This window comes from Piliocolobus tephrosceles, chromosome 11 (genome assembly GCF_002776525.5).
Source record: "Piliocolobus tephrosceles isolate RC106 chromosome 11, ASM277652v3, whole genome shotgun sequence".
NCBI classification, from domain to species: domain Eukaryota; kingdom Metazoa; phylum Chordata; class Mammalia; order Primates; family Cercopithecidae; genus Piliocolobus; species Piliocolobus tephrosceles.
In genome coordinates, this window is record NC_045444.1 from 34484683 (window position 1) to 34498569 (window position 13887).

Here is a 13887-nt window from a genome sequence, read left to right on the forward strand (position 1 = left end):
CAGGTAGCTGGAATTTCAGGCACGAGCCACCACGCCGAGCTGATTTTTTTATTTTTAGCAGAGACGGGGTTTCACCATGTTGCCCAGGCTAGTCTTGAACTCCTGACCTCAGGTGATCCACCCACCTCGGCCTCCCAAAGTCCTGGGATTACAGACGTGAGCCACTGCACCCAGGCAAAGACCCTGTCTCTTAAAAAAAAAAAAAAGGAAAAAAAACTTGTAACAAAGACTGACCTGGTAGATGAAGAAATACTAGATAATGTATTCTTTTTGACTTTTAAATAATCTTTACTGCCAAATTAAGTATTCTTCATTAAGCTGTGAAAATTTGGTCGAGGCTAGTATTTGAAAAATTCATGGCTTCCCAAGAATCCATCTTAGCCCAGTTTAAGAAACACTGCATTAAAAGTTAAGAGATGATGAAAAAACAAAGGCACAAGCACAAAAATCCTGTGTTCCTACTCTGTTGTGGGATGATCATCCAGAAGATCCAGAGTGTATTTCTGTTTAGATTGTTCTTTTCATTTGTCAACAAAAACAATACAGAGTTAACAAAGATTTCCCGCATACTCAAGAATACCTCTGGGCACAAGCTTAAGAAGCAGGGACCTAAAGCTGTATAATCATTGTGTTAGTGTAAAATCTGTGGAGGTACACAGAGTATGTTTTTAGTTGATCACTAAGAAGTCACCCTAGGCAGAGCACCATACAGGAACTACACACCTAAAAGGCAAAGGATGAAATGAGGGATGGCTGGGACCTTTGAAAACAAAGTCTGCTTTCCAAGGATGGTGACAGATACTTAAGAAAAGGCATATGGATTTATCTGAGGAATAAAAGTAGACTGGTAATTACAAGATAGGTAATGAATCAGATTTGTAGAAGATAGCCAGAAAGGTGAAGGGCTTTCGTGAAAAACAGACTGTTCTGTATACAACATATCTAGAAATACAAGTATGTTACTAATGTCCTGAATTACGTATTTGGGTATATAAAAGGGAAAATCGTATAACAAGTATGCCAAATGTGTTATATAGAATGTGTTACCCAGGAAGTTTTGCAAAACATTTTACTTAGGGAAGGAGTACTTCTCATCTATCTGGAGTATTAAAATACTCCAACCTTCACAAAACAATCAGATTTATGGTTACTTTTAAATTGATAAGATTTCTGGGCATGTGATGGGATAGATTTATGACCAGCATGAATCTCACTTTTAAGCTAGCAACTTAAGATCAGCTAGTGAAAAGAACTTGGCTTGACCCTAAGCAAGAGAAGCAGAGAATCTCAATTTCCCTTTTGTACATTCCCACTTGCCCTTGGTGCCACCATCACTTCACCCAAAGCTGGGTCCCTATCTTGTATCTTATTCTGAAACAGATTTGTTCACTCTATAACTATTACTTCTTTCTGATGTACTTTAATGTGTGCCTCTTGGTAATCCAGAGCAATGTAAGAAATCTCTTCTGGATGTATTTCAGTAACTTATGAAAGAAAAAATAATTAGTAGAGAAAGTGCTTTCAGTCAAATTTCTCCTGCCCCCACCCCCACCAGTAAGTAAACTCTGAGAACGCTGAGAATTGCAATTCAACATTGTGTCCATGCTATTAAAACTATACATTTCATACCACTTTTCCTCCACCCCAAAATAATAAAGGAGTTAGAAAGGATGTTTTGTATATGTTCCAATTTTGTGTCATTGATTACTCTTGGTGATTTTTGTCTAAAGTTTTGAAGTAATAATAAATTGTGCTCTAGAAAATTCTGAATGAGGAAAATCAGCTTGTTGCAAGCACAGAATACCTTGCTTAATAATAAAGAGCTAGATGCCAAGAATGGATATAACATACTGAGATTCAGGTGAGGAGGAAAAGAAAAAAAATGAATGTAATTTTTAAAAGCATATACATATAGAATTAAATTAAATTTGTGTCAGTGATTCTTAACCAGAAATGGGATCAGAAATGAGAATTTTAGTATCAAAGTCCACCTAGATTTAAAAAGGTTAAGAAACACTGACCATTAGTCTGAATAATTTGGATTGCAACTAGGTTGGAATTTTCTGAGTTTCCTATGAGGAGAAAAGAATAAGGTTCCTGAGCAAATTAATGGTCTCAAGAAGACAGGACAGTAAATGCAGACACCCAAAAAAAAAACAGCTAGTTTTATCTGTTTCCCTTTTTAATATGTACACAAATGATCATGTGTTCATAAAAGCAGGTAGAACACAGCTAGTTGGCAATATTTTATCTGTGATCTACCAACCCAAAAAATATTTTTATTGTTGTTTAAAAAGTAGCAATTTGGGCTGGTCACAGTTGCTCATGCCTATAATTCCAGCACTTTGCGAGACTGAGGCAGGAAGATCACTTGCAGCCATGAATTGGAGGCCAGCCTGGGCAACATAATGAGACCCTGGGTATACAAAAAATTTTAAAAATTAGCCAGGTGTGATGCCATGCACCTGTAGTTCCAACTACTTACTACTCAGGAGGCTGAGGCGGGAGGATCTCTTGAACCCAGGAGTTCAAGGCTGCAGTGAGCTATGATTGTACCACTGCACTCCAGCCTGGGCAATAGAGCAGGACTCTGCCTCCAAAAAACAGTAATTTGTTCTTTCTACTAATTTAGATACATACTTTATTCTGAATTAGTAAGATTTTATCAGCTGACTGAAAAGATTTTAGAAAAAAGAAAAAATTCTCATTCTTCTATCTCAATTTTGATATATATTCTTATTTGGCTTATTCCTCACTTAATATTAATCATTGTGCCTCTCACCTTTTCACCAGAGCGTAAAGCTCAACTCTGAACACACTTGACACTGGACTTAAGGACTGTTGTAATAATACCAGATTCCAAGTCCATTTCTTTTGAATTGGTGAACTGTACCACATAGGACTTACACAGATTTATTTTGGTTTAATTTAAGATTTTTCTTTCTGTCTTTGTATCTAATAAACTATTTTTCATCTCTTTCCCCAAGGTTTTCAAACAGCTGGAAATTCATGAATACTTCACATTTTCATTTGAGTTTGAAGATTATAAATTTAGAATTTAAAAAAATTTTTTTCATTTAAAAATAGAACACTTGCAGTGAATTTAACATGTGCAAAGAAAGACATTTGATTTTGTTGGTAATTCAGTAAGATAACTAAATGTGTACTTCAAAAATACAGGTAATTTTAAAATTTTAGAGTGAGCACTGTAATAGCCCCAAGGTTTTGAATCTTTTAAAAATAACATTGCTATCTAAGAACTGTTTTCCCCTTCTAGTCCAATACAAATTTTAATGGTAATATTGTGGAATAGAAATGAGAGTATATCCAAAGCTTTGTTCATTTCTGGGGCATAACTCCTTTGTCATAGAAATATACTGTACTAGGCATAACTTGTTATATGTCTAATTTACCATAAATTTTTTTAAAAATTATTTATGTGTGATCCTACTCAACAGAAAACTTGGGAGAGTTAAGTAAGCTAGATTGAGGCTATAGTTGCCAGTCTAAACTCCTTTAGGTCATATTGATTAGATCACTCAATTGCATGTAGAGGTTGATTCATTAATTGGTATTTCTTATGTCTGTCTTTTCTTTCCAACTACATTCCAGGACTTTGTAACAGAGATCCTCTTCTTATTTTCCCCTATATTCACTATAACTCTTAGTGCAGCATTCTGCATTATAGTAGATAGTAAATATTTGTTGATTGAAATAATTGGAAGAAAGGAAAGCGAGCAGTAAAAAAATAGAGCAAAATTACTCTAAAGTATTTCTTCTCATGTCATTTAATTTTTCTTGACTCTAATATTGTACTGACTTCCATGGAAATGTCTTTGTGTTCTCTAAATCAGTTTATCAATCATCTGCTGAAATATCAACGACTGAAATTTTGTTTACATTTCTTTGAGAAAAATGGTTTCTGTAACTTAGCTGATTTTTTCAAAAAACGTTGTAGATGTCTTATTTTCATTTGAAACACACTTTTAACACAGTTGGTCACAATAGAATTTATTACATCTGAGGATACATACTATCTTCAGTTTTCTGAATACTTGTCTGTCTGATTTCTAGCCCATATTTTTATAGATGGATTTACTTTAGACATTGAATCTATTGGCTTAAATTATAGTTTATGGTTATGTTAGATGAATGTTGTTCTCTACTTTGATTTGTAATCAGAGAATAAAATATTTTCACTTCAATATTATATGAAACCAGCAGTAAAAATCATTGACAGTCTTGCAGATGGTCCTGCTTTCTTATTAAGGCTATAACTTAGTCATTATTTTATTATTATTAACATGAATAAATCAAAGTTTTTCTCATTACTTGCTCATCATAATGTAGAGAATTAAGAGTGGTCTCAAAGATATTAAGTCTGAATAAATGGTAAAATATTCATGTTAGAACTATATTATTCAACAAAAACTACATTTAGGCACTTTTCTTAACATGTGATGGAGATCAGAGATACAGGCATACACCACACTTGCTGAAAGATTTGCCATTTTCATTAGATTATTTTCTGATAATCCATATTGTAGTTTGTTATTGCTTTCATCTTAATTGTGGAGTAAGTTTATATTCTGCTTGTGTTATTAAAAATCTTGTAAAACGTACTCATTTCCAAAATTCATGTTGTTTACCAGTAACAGGGGGTATCACGGAAGAGCAGTTTCAGACACATCAGCAGCAGTTAGTTCAGATGCAAAGGCAGCAACTTGCCCAGCTTCAGCAGAAACAGCAATCTCAGCATTCCTCGCAACAGACACATCCAAAAGCACAGGTAAACTGCTCTTTTCGTCATGGTTATTATGTCTGTTTCTTTCATCAGTATGTAGTTTTATTCCATTTTGGTTAAGTCAGATACCAAGAAGATAATCTTGGTTTTGCCACTCTTGATTTGGGGGCTCTAACCTAAATTTCTTTTCAGTTAATGTACGTAATTTTAAGTGACTAGCTTATAAACTAGTCTCTTAATACTTTGAGAAGAGTTCTGGAGCCAGATGTGGTATTTTAAATTTTTTGAAGGGTTGTTGAGAATTTATAGAAGTAATTATATATGTAGTTGTAAGAATCATTCTCCACCTCTACTCCCCCAAAGAAGATTTTTTTGAAAGATACAACTTTCCTGACCACTTCCTAAACTGCGTGTTTAAGTGCCATGTGGATGTGCTTCATAAGCTGGGCGGTAATTCAGTTGAATTGTGCGATATATTAACAGCATAACACCTTACCGTTGTGAATCACATTTTCCTGTTGAAGAAAATTGCAGCCAGGCACGGTGGCTCACGCCTGTAATCCCAGCACTTTGGGCAGCTGAGGCGGGCAGATCACTTGCGGTCAGGAGTTCGAGATCAACCTGGCCAACATGGCAAAACCCTGTCTCTACTAGAAATACAAAAATTAACTGGGCATGGTGGTACATACCTGTAAGCCCAGCTACTTGGGAGCCTGAAGCATGAGAATCACTTGAACTCTGAAGGTGGAAGTTTCAGTGAGCTACGATCGTGCCACTGCACTCCAGCCTGGGTGATGGAGTCAGACTGTGTCTCAAAAAAATAAATAAATAAAAGTTTTTAAAAATGAAGAAGAAAATTGCCACTAAGGGAAGTTGTTTGTAGACACAACTAAATAAAGATGCTAGAGATAAGAATAAAAATACTTCATAAAACCATAATTGCCAGAAGGAACCAGCTTTGCCACCACCCTGATTTTAACCCCATAAGCTTCATTGTGGACTTCTGGCCTACAGAACTAGATGATAATAAATTTCTATTTTAAGCCACTAAAAACAAAACTAAGAAATCTATTTCAAATTTGAACCACCTGAAAAACATAAACCTTGCATTTTAGGTCTTAAATTTTATTGCTCTGTAATTCTAAATCCACTTCTAAAGTAGTAACTGAGATTTACTCAATCTTGGTTATATTTTGTGAGCTCTCAGGCTAGAATCTGCCTGTTGTGGTTCAGCCCATTCTCAAACGGTCAGTACACTGACTTTAAAGATCCTGACTCCAGTAACATGAATATCTCAGTGACTTTGGAACCCAACACTCCTGTGACATACAGGTGTATCTGGGACTTGCTCAAGGACTAGGGCTGTAGGTCTTAGTAACCAGTTTTATACAGAATGAAGGAGGAATGGCTATTTACTTTGTTTGCTTTTTCTGAGTCTCTTGGTTAACCAGCCTCAAGTATTTTCAGCCTGTTTCAGGGTTAGGCCAAGACAGGTTTTCACGTTGTGACAAAAATGTCTATTAATCATCTCTGTGATTTCATTTTATCCAAGTATCTAGTTTATCAAGCATTTTTAAAAGCATTCATTAATATTTACTGGAAAAATTAATAGAACATTAAAGCCTTGGGTTATTTAATCTCTAGTTCTTTCTCAGAAATAACTTCCCAGTTTTTGTTCACTTCCCTGCTTCATATGCCAAAAATCGTCTATGGAATCCTAGATCTCTTAATCTAAACACTTATAATTGTTCAAGGCTAGAAAGGCAACAGCCTCTTGGGTTTGCCCCATCCCTTAATATGTTCATAAAATTACATCTAAAAATTAGAGAATTTAACTTTGTTCATTCTATAGGGCTCAAGCACCTCTGACTGTATGTCTAAAACACTTGACTCAGCAAGCGCCCACTTTGCTGCATCTGCAGTGGTCAGTGCACCTGTTCCAAGTCGCAGTGAGGTAGCCAAGGAACAGAACACTGGCCACAACAACATAAACGGTGTTGTCCAGCCTTCAGGTACAGCTGGGGTTTCACATGGTACCTACTTTCCTGAAGTTGTAACTCAGTGATTGGGAGTATGGTTTTTGTTTTTTTATCCAAGGGGAAAATGTGTATAAGAAGTCAATCAGGACTCTTTAGGATTTCTTTGGAAAGATAGGGGGAAATAGCTAGATGTTTCTAGAATTCACATAGAATCTACTCCTTGTTTTCCCCCTCATCCATTGAATACATACCTGTGTAACACTCTACCCTTCCTGGTTTCATTCACATACTGTCAGTTGCCTCACATCTTAGGAAATCTGTTGAGCTAACCATCCCCATTCAGTCATCCATGCATTGATAAAAAGGTGAAATATAACCCAGGACAGTAATAAACTGGAAATCAGGTTTGCCCTCCCACTCTTACATACCACTCATAGGCATACTTCCTCTGGCTCCCCCTCTTTAGATAGAGTATTGCCATGAAACCCTCTCTGCTTCTTAGTACCCTGAGTCTGCAAAAACTTGCTATTCCTATCATCCTTCAGCTACCTCTCAGACCCTAGGATTTTCCAGTTGCTTTTATATATACTCATGAGCCTGATTGTCCATTTTTACTAATATTCATGCATATGTGCATTCTTAGGGAAACCCAACTGTCATTTCCATCTGTCCTGTTACACTTAACTCCACAGTTGCCAGATATAGGTGGCAGAATACTTTGCAAAGCTCTTTTTTGTAGACCAGTAGAAAAGTGGATGTTTTGGGGGTTGTAGCAGATTAGTACATTCTACTTAGTGATCAGAAACTCCCTTTGGAGAGATCAGTGTGTGAAAAGTTAACTTGGCATTCAATTCAAATACAAATATTTTATTTATTTTTATTAAACGTCTAAAAATAGTTTTATTGATGTCTCATTATACTAATTGAATGACTTTTTTCTTTTTCAGGAACCTCTAAAACATTATACTCCACCAATATGGCTTTATCATCTAGCCCAGGGATTTCAGCTGTACAACTTGTAAGGACAGTTGGCCACACCACTACAAACCACTTAATCCCAGCATTGTGCACAAGCAGTCCTCAGACACTTCCCATGAACAATTCCTGCCTGACAAATGCAGTGCACCTCAATAATGTCAGTGTTGTTTCTCCAGTCAATGTGCATATCAATACACGGACTTCAGCACCATCGCCAACAGCCTTAAAACTTGCCACAGTTGCTGCCAGTATGGACAGAGTGCCAAAGGTTACTCCCAGCAGTGCCATCAGCAGCATAGCAAGGTGTGTGTGTGTGTTTCAGTGATGATTCTCCCTTTGTGCTGGCTGTCCTGTGGGAAGAAAAAGACTTTTTTTTTACACTGCTCAAGCAATAGGTGTTTATTGACAGACTTGATTTTCAATAGATATTGAAGATCTGTATAAAGTTCTGTGACTTAGTTATTTGTTTAAGGTGCCTAGTAGGGTGCTTAAATGCCAACCTAGTAGGATTGTTAGAGAAAGGGAGAGTAGTAGTAGAGAGAGAGAAAGGAAAAGAAAGAAAAGGACATCAAATTGTCAAACACATCACAGTCTATGTTAGAAGCTTCAGTTACTCTTCCCCCCTCCCCCCCACCCCACCCCCAAGATGGAGTCTCGCTCTCTTGCCCAGGCTGGAGTGCAGTGGCACGATCTCGGCTCACTGCAGACTCCGCCTACCGGGTTCAAGCGATTCTCCTGCCTCAGTCTCCCAAGTAGCTGGGACTACAGGCACATGCCACCACACCTGGCTAATTTTTGTATTTTTAGTAGAGATGGGGTTTCACTATGTTGGCCAGGATGGTCTCAATCTCCTGACGTGTTGATCCACCCGCCTCAGCCTTCCAGAGTGCTGGGATTACAGGCGTGAGGTTGCTCTTGTCTAGTGTTTTAGAGTTCAGGCAGTCTGGAAGATGAGAGTTGTTATGATTAACTCCATGCCAGAGTTCAGGTTTCACATCCAAATTGGTGTTTTCTTTAGCATCATACACAAAGGGAAAGTAAATTACTTTATGTATATTAAAAATGAGAATATTCCAGGATTAACGTACATCTATAATATATTTTAGAATGATTTTATATTTCTGTCTATGACAAGGAGAACAATGAATCAGAAAAAAATTGATTTGCATAGGTTAATACATGATCTTAGGCCTATAGAATTAAACTCTAGTGGAAAGTAATTTCAGTAATATTGTGCTCCTAATGATTATTCTTTTTGAGTGTCATATGCTTCGTCTCTCAAAAAAAAAAAAAAAACTTGGTTTGTCCTGTGATACATATTTCATAAGTAATTTCTCATTGGCTTCTACTGAAATGTTATGTTAAATTATTATCTTTCCTAAGTAAATAGCTATAAAAAAATTAGGAATTATTGGAATTTCTGAGCTGAAGAAAAATTTTCTCATTCCTATCTAGAAATCGTAAAAATGGGAATTGTTCTTGTGAAGTCATGTTTAGTTGTAGTTACATAACAATGTTTTTGTAAATACTAAGTGGTAGCGTCATGTTCTAGAGAGTATTAATGTTTATTTTATTCTTTGCTTTACCATAGAGAGAACCACGAACCAGAAAGATTGGGCTTAAATGGAATAGCAGAGACAACAGTAGCTATGGAAGTGACATAACCTAAAACATGTGGCTCTGACCTGTGCTGATGGTGTGCAGTCATTCATATTCCAGCTGAATGCAAAAGGCAACACTCTGTGGAGCACAGAGTGTAACAATGGACCTAAATGGACTATAGTATATTGGATGTTAAATCCATGTATGATGTATATTTTGTAAAATTGGGAAAATCACTACCTTGTAAAATAGTTTATTTGTATCATCAATATTATTTCTGTTACTTGAATAGTAGATATTCATCATCATGCTTTTGCACTTGAATTTGCAACTGAATGGATTTTAAAAAATAATTCTTTAATGGGATCATGAGCATGAAATGGGATCCTGCATCACTTGTTTTAACTATTTATTTTGCCATGTTTACATTTTGTATCTTGTAAAAATAAATCCAACTTTGTGTCTAAAAAGTTAAAGATTCATAGCTAGGAAATGAAATTCTTGTAATTTTTTTCTAAAGGAACTGTAAAGTTTTCACTTGGTTCATTTTGTTTCACAATTTGACTAGATGGACTTTTTGGTAAATACTTTAGTGGCATTTCACTGTCAAATATGAAGTTCAAGGCAAAATAGTATTTTCTATTACTGTGCAGGGGAAAGGGATGGATCGATACATGCAAATTTAATGTAGTAACTCACTTTTCCATATATTTTGAATGTATATTTCTATTTATAATACCAATTTATAAAAAATAATTACACAAAAAATGGAATAGGAAAAATTATGCATCTAGCACATTTAAACTGTGCAGATATGAAAATTTTTCGAGGATTACATTTTATCTGAAGGCTGCATATTTTAACTGGCTTTAAAACTGTAACACACCACATAAAAGATACTTTACCAGGTATGTATTGCATTATATCATTGCAATAATTATTGGAAGTCTAGATATCGAGCCATCCCAGGTGTTGGGAGGGGGGAGGGTTGTGGCAAGATTGTCTTTTCAATTTTGGAGAGTTTTCCTGTGGCTACAAGGCAAGTAACGGGTTGGAAAAAGTCTGACTGTAAGCGTTGGACACCTTCATAGTGTAGTGTTTTAGTGACTTTTTTTATACGGTTCTTGTAAATTAGATACGTGTAGTGGTGTTTCAGAATGTTTGTTTATGCACTAGTTCAGACAACTTTCCCTGTTACTTGTTCTTGATAAGTGAAAACTGCAGGGAAATAAAAAATACATATCAAAACATGGACATGCTGCATATGTGTTTATTTCACAATGTGCACACAGTATAAGTGAAAAATTAAGGGAGATGATAGCACTTAACAGCACTTTTCATGTTCACATGCTTTCCAAGCATTAATGAAAAGAACTATAGGAAGCTCATCTGTGGGCTCTATTGGGTTTCCGATAATCCAATATAAACTACCTTTGATACGAAAGTTCGTAAGATATTTTACAGAATGTAAGTAATTTGCAGTATCGCAGTCATTGAAATGTCATAAGTGAGCCTCATTTTATAAATAAAAGTTTAGAGTAGAATTATATTGCAAGGGGGTTTTGTCAAGTAAGTACTGGGAAATGTAAATATTTTTAATGAATACAATTAAAACCATTTCAAACTTACATAATTTTATACTTTACATTTTTTATATCTGCAGTCCTGAAAGTTGTAAATTGATATGTCAGTTGAATTTATGGGCCAAGATTTCTGGTGAAAGTGGTTTTTATTCAGGTCCTAAATGTGTAAAGCAATTTATGGTCAAAACCATAGAAAAAAATAATAATTTTGTCTTGGTTGTGGCCTGATAGGATCCATGCTCGTTTCTGCCATACTACCTCTGGAGTTACTCATTGCTGATTATATAAAGGAAATAATTTTGATTTGATATGTATTATGACTGTGTTCATTCTGCTTATAGTTGGATGTATCTCCTTGCTATTAAGAACTTAAAACAACTTTAGTGCCAATTGCAGAGAAAGCTTTTTTCCCCATTTTACTGAAGTAAAGCATGAAGTGAATTTGCCTTATGTGATATATATGTTATAAATAAGTAAAACAAAAGAACTATCCATTTGTACGGTTTCTGGAGGTGGTGGCAAATCCAGAACTTATAAGACTGATGACCAATTGATTTGTTCCTTTTGAAGTAAAATAGAAACATAAGCCTTCCTTATTTTGTTGGTTGTAACTGTTTCATGGATGGCATTTCAGTTACGTACATACACATTTTCCATTGTTTTTCAAAAACTTAAGTGACAAATATTTGTTTTCACTTTATTAAACTGAAGAATAGTCTATTTCTGCACTGGACAGCACTGCTTTCTTAGTTTTCTCAGGAAATAGTGTCCTCGGAGTCCAGTAAGCTTTCAGAATCCTTGGAGAATGTGTTTCTTTGGAATGGGTGGAGGTGGGTAATTTTTTAAAAAAATAACAAAACAGGTAACTCTCACATGGTAGGATGTTTTTAATTCAGCATAGATAAAAACATTTTTAATTGTATTTTTCTTATTTCTCTACCTTCATAAAGAGAGTACACCCCCTTCCTTTCCCAATAATTTAAGGTCATTTTTATGATGTAGCTGTAAGTATATTTGAGGATTTGTTTGCTTTTGCAAAAGACCAAGGGAAAAACTAAAAAATTTATAGGGCACATTTTAAAACTATATACATAACACACACACACGTATATTCTGGCTTTTTAAAAAATAGGAATGTATTTGCAACTGTGCTAGGTGTTTTATTACTAAGGTTGTTTTAGGGGTGAAGTGGGAGAACAAGGAGGACCAATATTTCAGAAACTTCCCTAGTATGTACTGCTGTATTTGAGTATGATGCTACACTTTTCAACAAATTTTGTTGATCAGTAATATACTTGTGACAGAAGTGTTTTGTTGTCGCTTAACTGACTTGGCAAACTTCCAAATTTTAAAAGGTAAGGATATATCAAGGGATTTTGAATATTATATCCTGTAAGATAAGTGATGTTTTTCATTGCTGATAGCAGCATCATAATAGCTAACATCATGGAGCATGTAGCGTTCTCTCTTAATGACTTTTTCATTTACTCCTGACAATCCTGTTTAGTAATATTATTTTTGCCATTTTAAAGATCAGGAAGCTGAAGTTTAGAGAAGTTATGTAACTTACTCTATGTCACATAGCTGTTAAGTTACTGAGGAGTTACACTTAGGAGTCCACACTTCTAACCACTGCCTTCTACCTTTAACATGAAAGAAGCCCTCCACAAAGAAATATTTATTCTATTTCTCAATCCACTTGTCAGCAGCATCCGTAGTAGTACAGAATTTCATTTAGAAGACAGCCTCCCAACTATTACACCACGAGGCTTAGTGAATTATATCCAACTGTGGCTTCTAGCCATCCACTGAGGAAACCCAAATATTCTCTTCTGCCTGCTGGACCTAGCCAGTAAGTGCTAAAGCTCTCAACACAAAGCAATGGGAGCAAGGTCTGGTCCAGGTCTTGGCTGATTTAGCTCTTTCCAGGTCTGTTTTCCCCACCTATAAGATGAGCAAGTTATTGAAACTCCATGAAAGAGGCCACACTGAGAAACTTCATGGAGGTGCGCATGTGGCCCCATGTGTCATTGGTTGCTTATGAAGGAAGTAAATTATGTGAGCTCTAACGCTGAGCATACAGTTTACAGCATATATATATATATACACACACATACACACATATATACACATACGTGTATATAATATATACACACTTTTAAGTTCTGGGATATATATGCAGAACATGCAGGTTTGTTACATAGATATACAGATACCATGGTGGTTTGCTGCAACTATCAACTCGTCATCTGCATTAGGTATTTCTCCTAATGCTATCCCTCCCCTGGCCCCCCACCCCCGCAACAGGCCCCAGTGTGTGATGTTCCCCTCCCTGTGTCCATGTGTTCTCACTGATCAACTCTCATGAGTGAGAACGTGGTGTTTGGTTTTCTGTTCCTGTGTTCGTTTGCTGAGAATGATGGTTTCCAGCTTCATCCATGTCCCAGCGAAGACATTAACTCATCCTTTTTTAAGGCTGCATAGTATTCCATGGTGTATATGTGCCACATTTTCTTTATCCAGTCTATCATTGATGGGCATTTGGGTTGGTTCCAAGTCTTTGCTATTGTGAATAGTGCTGCAATAAACATACATGTGCATGTGTCTTTATAGTAGCATGATTTATAATCCTTTGGATATATACCCAGTCATGGGATCGCTGGGTCAAATGGTATTTCTGGTTCTAAATCCTTGAGGAATCGCCACACTGTCTTCCACAATGGCTGAACTAATTTACACTCCCACCAACAGTGTAAAAGTGTTCCTATTTCTCCACATCCTTTCCAGCATCTGTTGTTTCCTAACTTTTTAATGACAGCCATTCTAACTGGCGCGAGATGGTATCTCATTGTGGTTTTGATTTGCATTTCTCTAATGACTAGTGATGATGAGCGTTTTTTCACATTTGTTGGCCACATAAATGTCTGTTTTTGAGAGCCATCTGTTTATATCCTTTGCCCACTTTTTGATGGGGTGGTTTTTTTCTTGTAAATTTGTTTAG

The 13887-nt window shown here is 36.0% G+C and overlaps 1 protein-coding gene across 3 annotated transcripts in view; it reads left to right on the top strand.

The window, feature by feature from the left end:
• The window catches only part of EPC2 (enhancer of polycomb homolog 2), a 141676-nt gene extending 129498 nt beyond the window's left edge, over positions 1-12178 (top strand). For 2 of the 3 annotated variants that reach the window (XM_023217458.2, XM_023217460.2), the window contains 4 exons: positions 4653-4789; positions 6597-6756; positions 7671-8004; positions 9293-12178. In XM_023217458.2, coding sequence (XP_023073226.1) covers positions 4653-4789; positions 6597-6756; positions 7671-8004; positions 9293-9365 — 704 coding nt within the window. In that variant the 3' untranslated portion in view covers positions 9366-12178. The remainder of the gene's footprint in view (positions 1-4652; positions 4790-6596; positions 6757-7670; positions 8005-9292) is intronic. The other variant, XM_023217459.2, reaches the window with a different exon arrangement.
• Positions 12179-13887: the final 1709 nt, after the last annotated feature.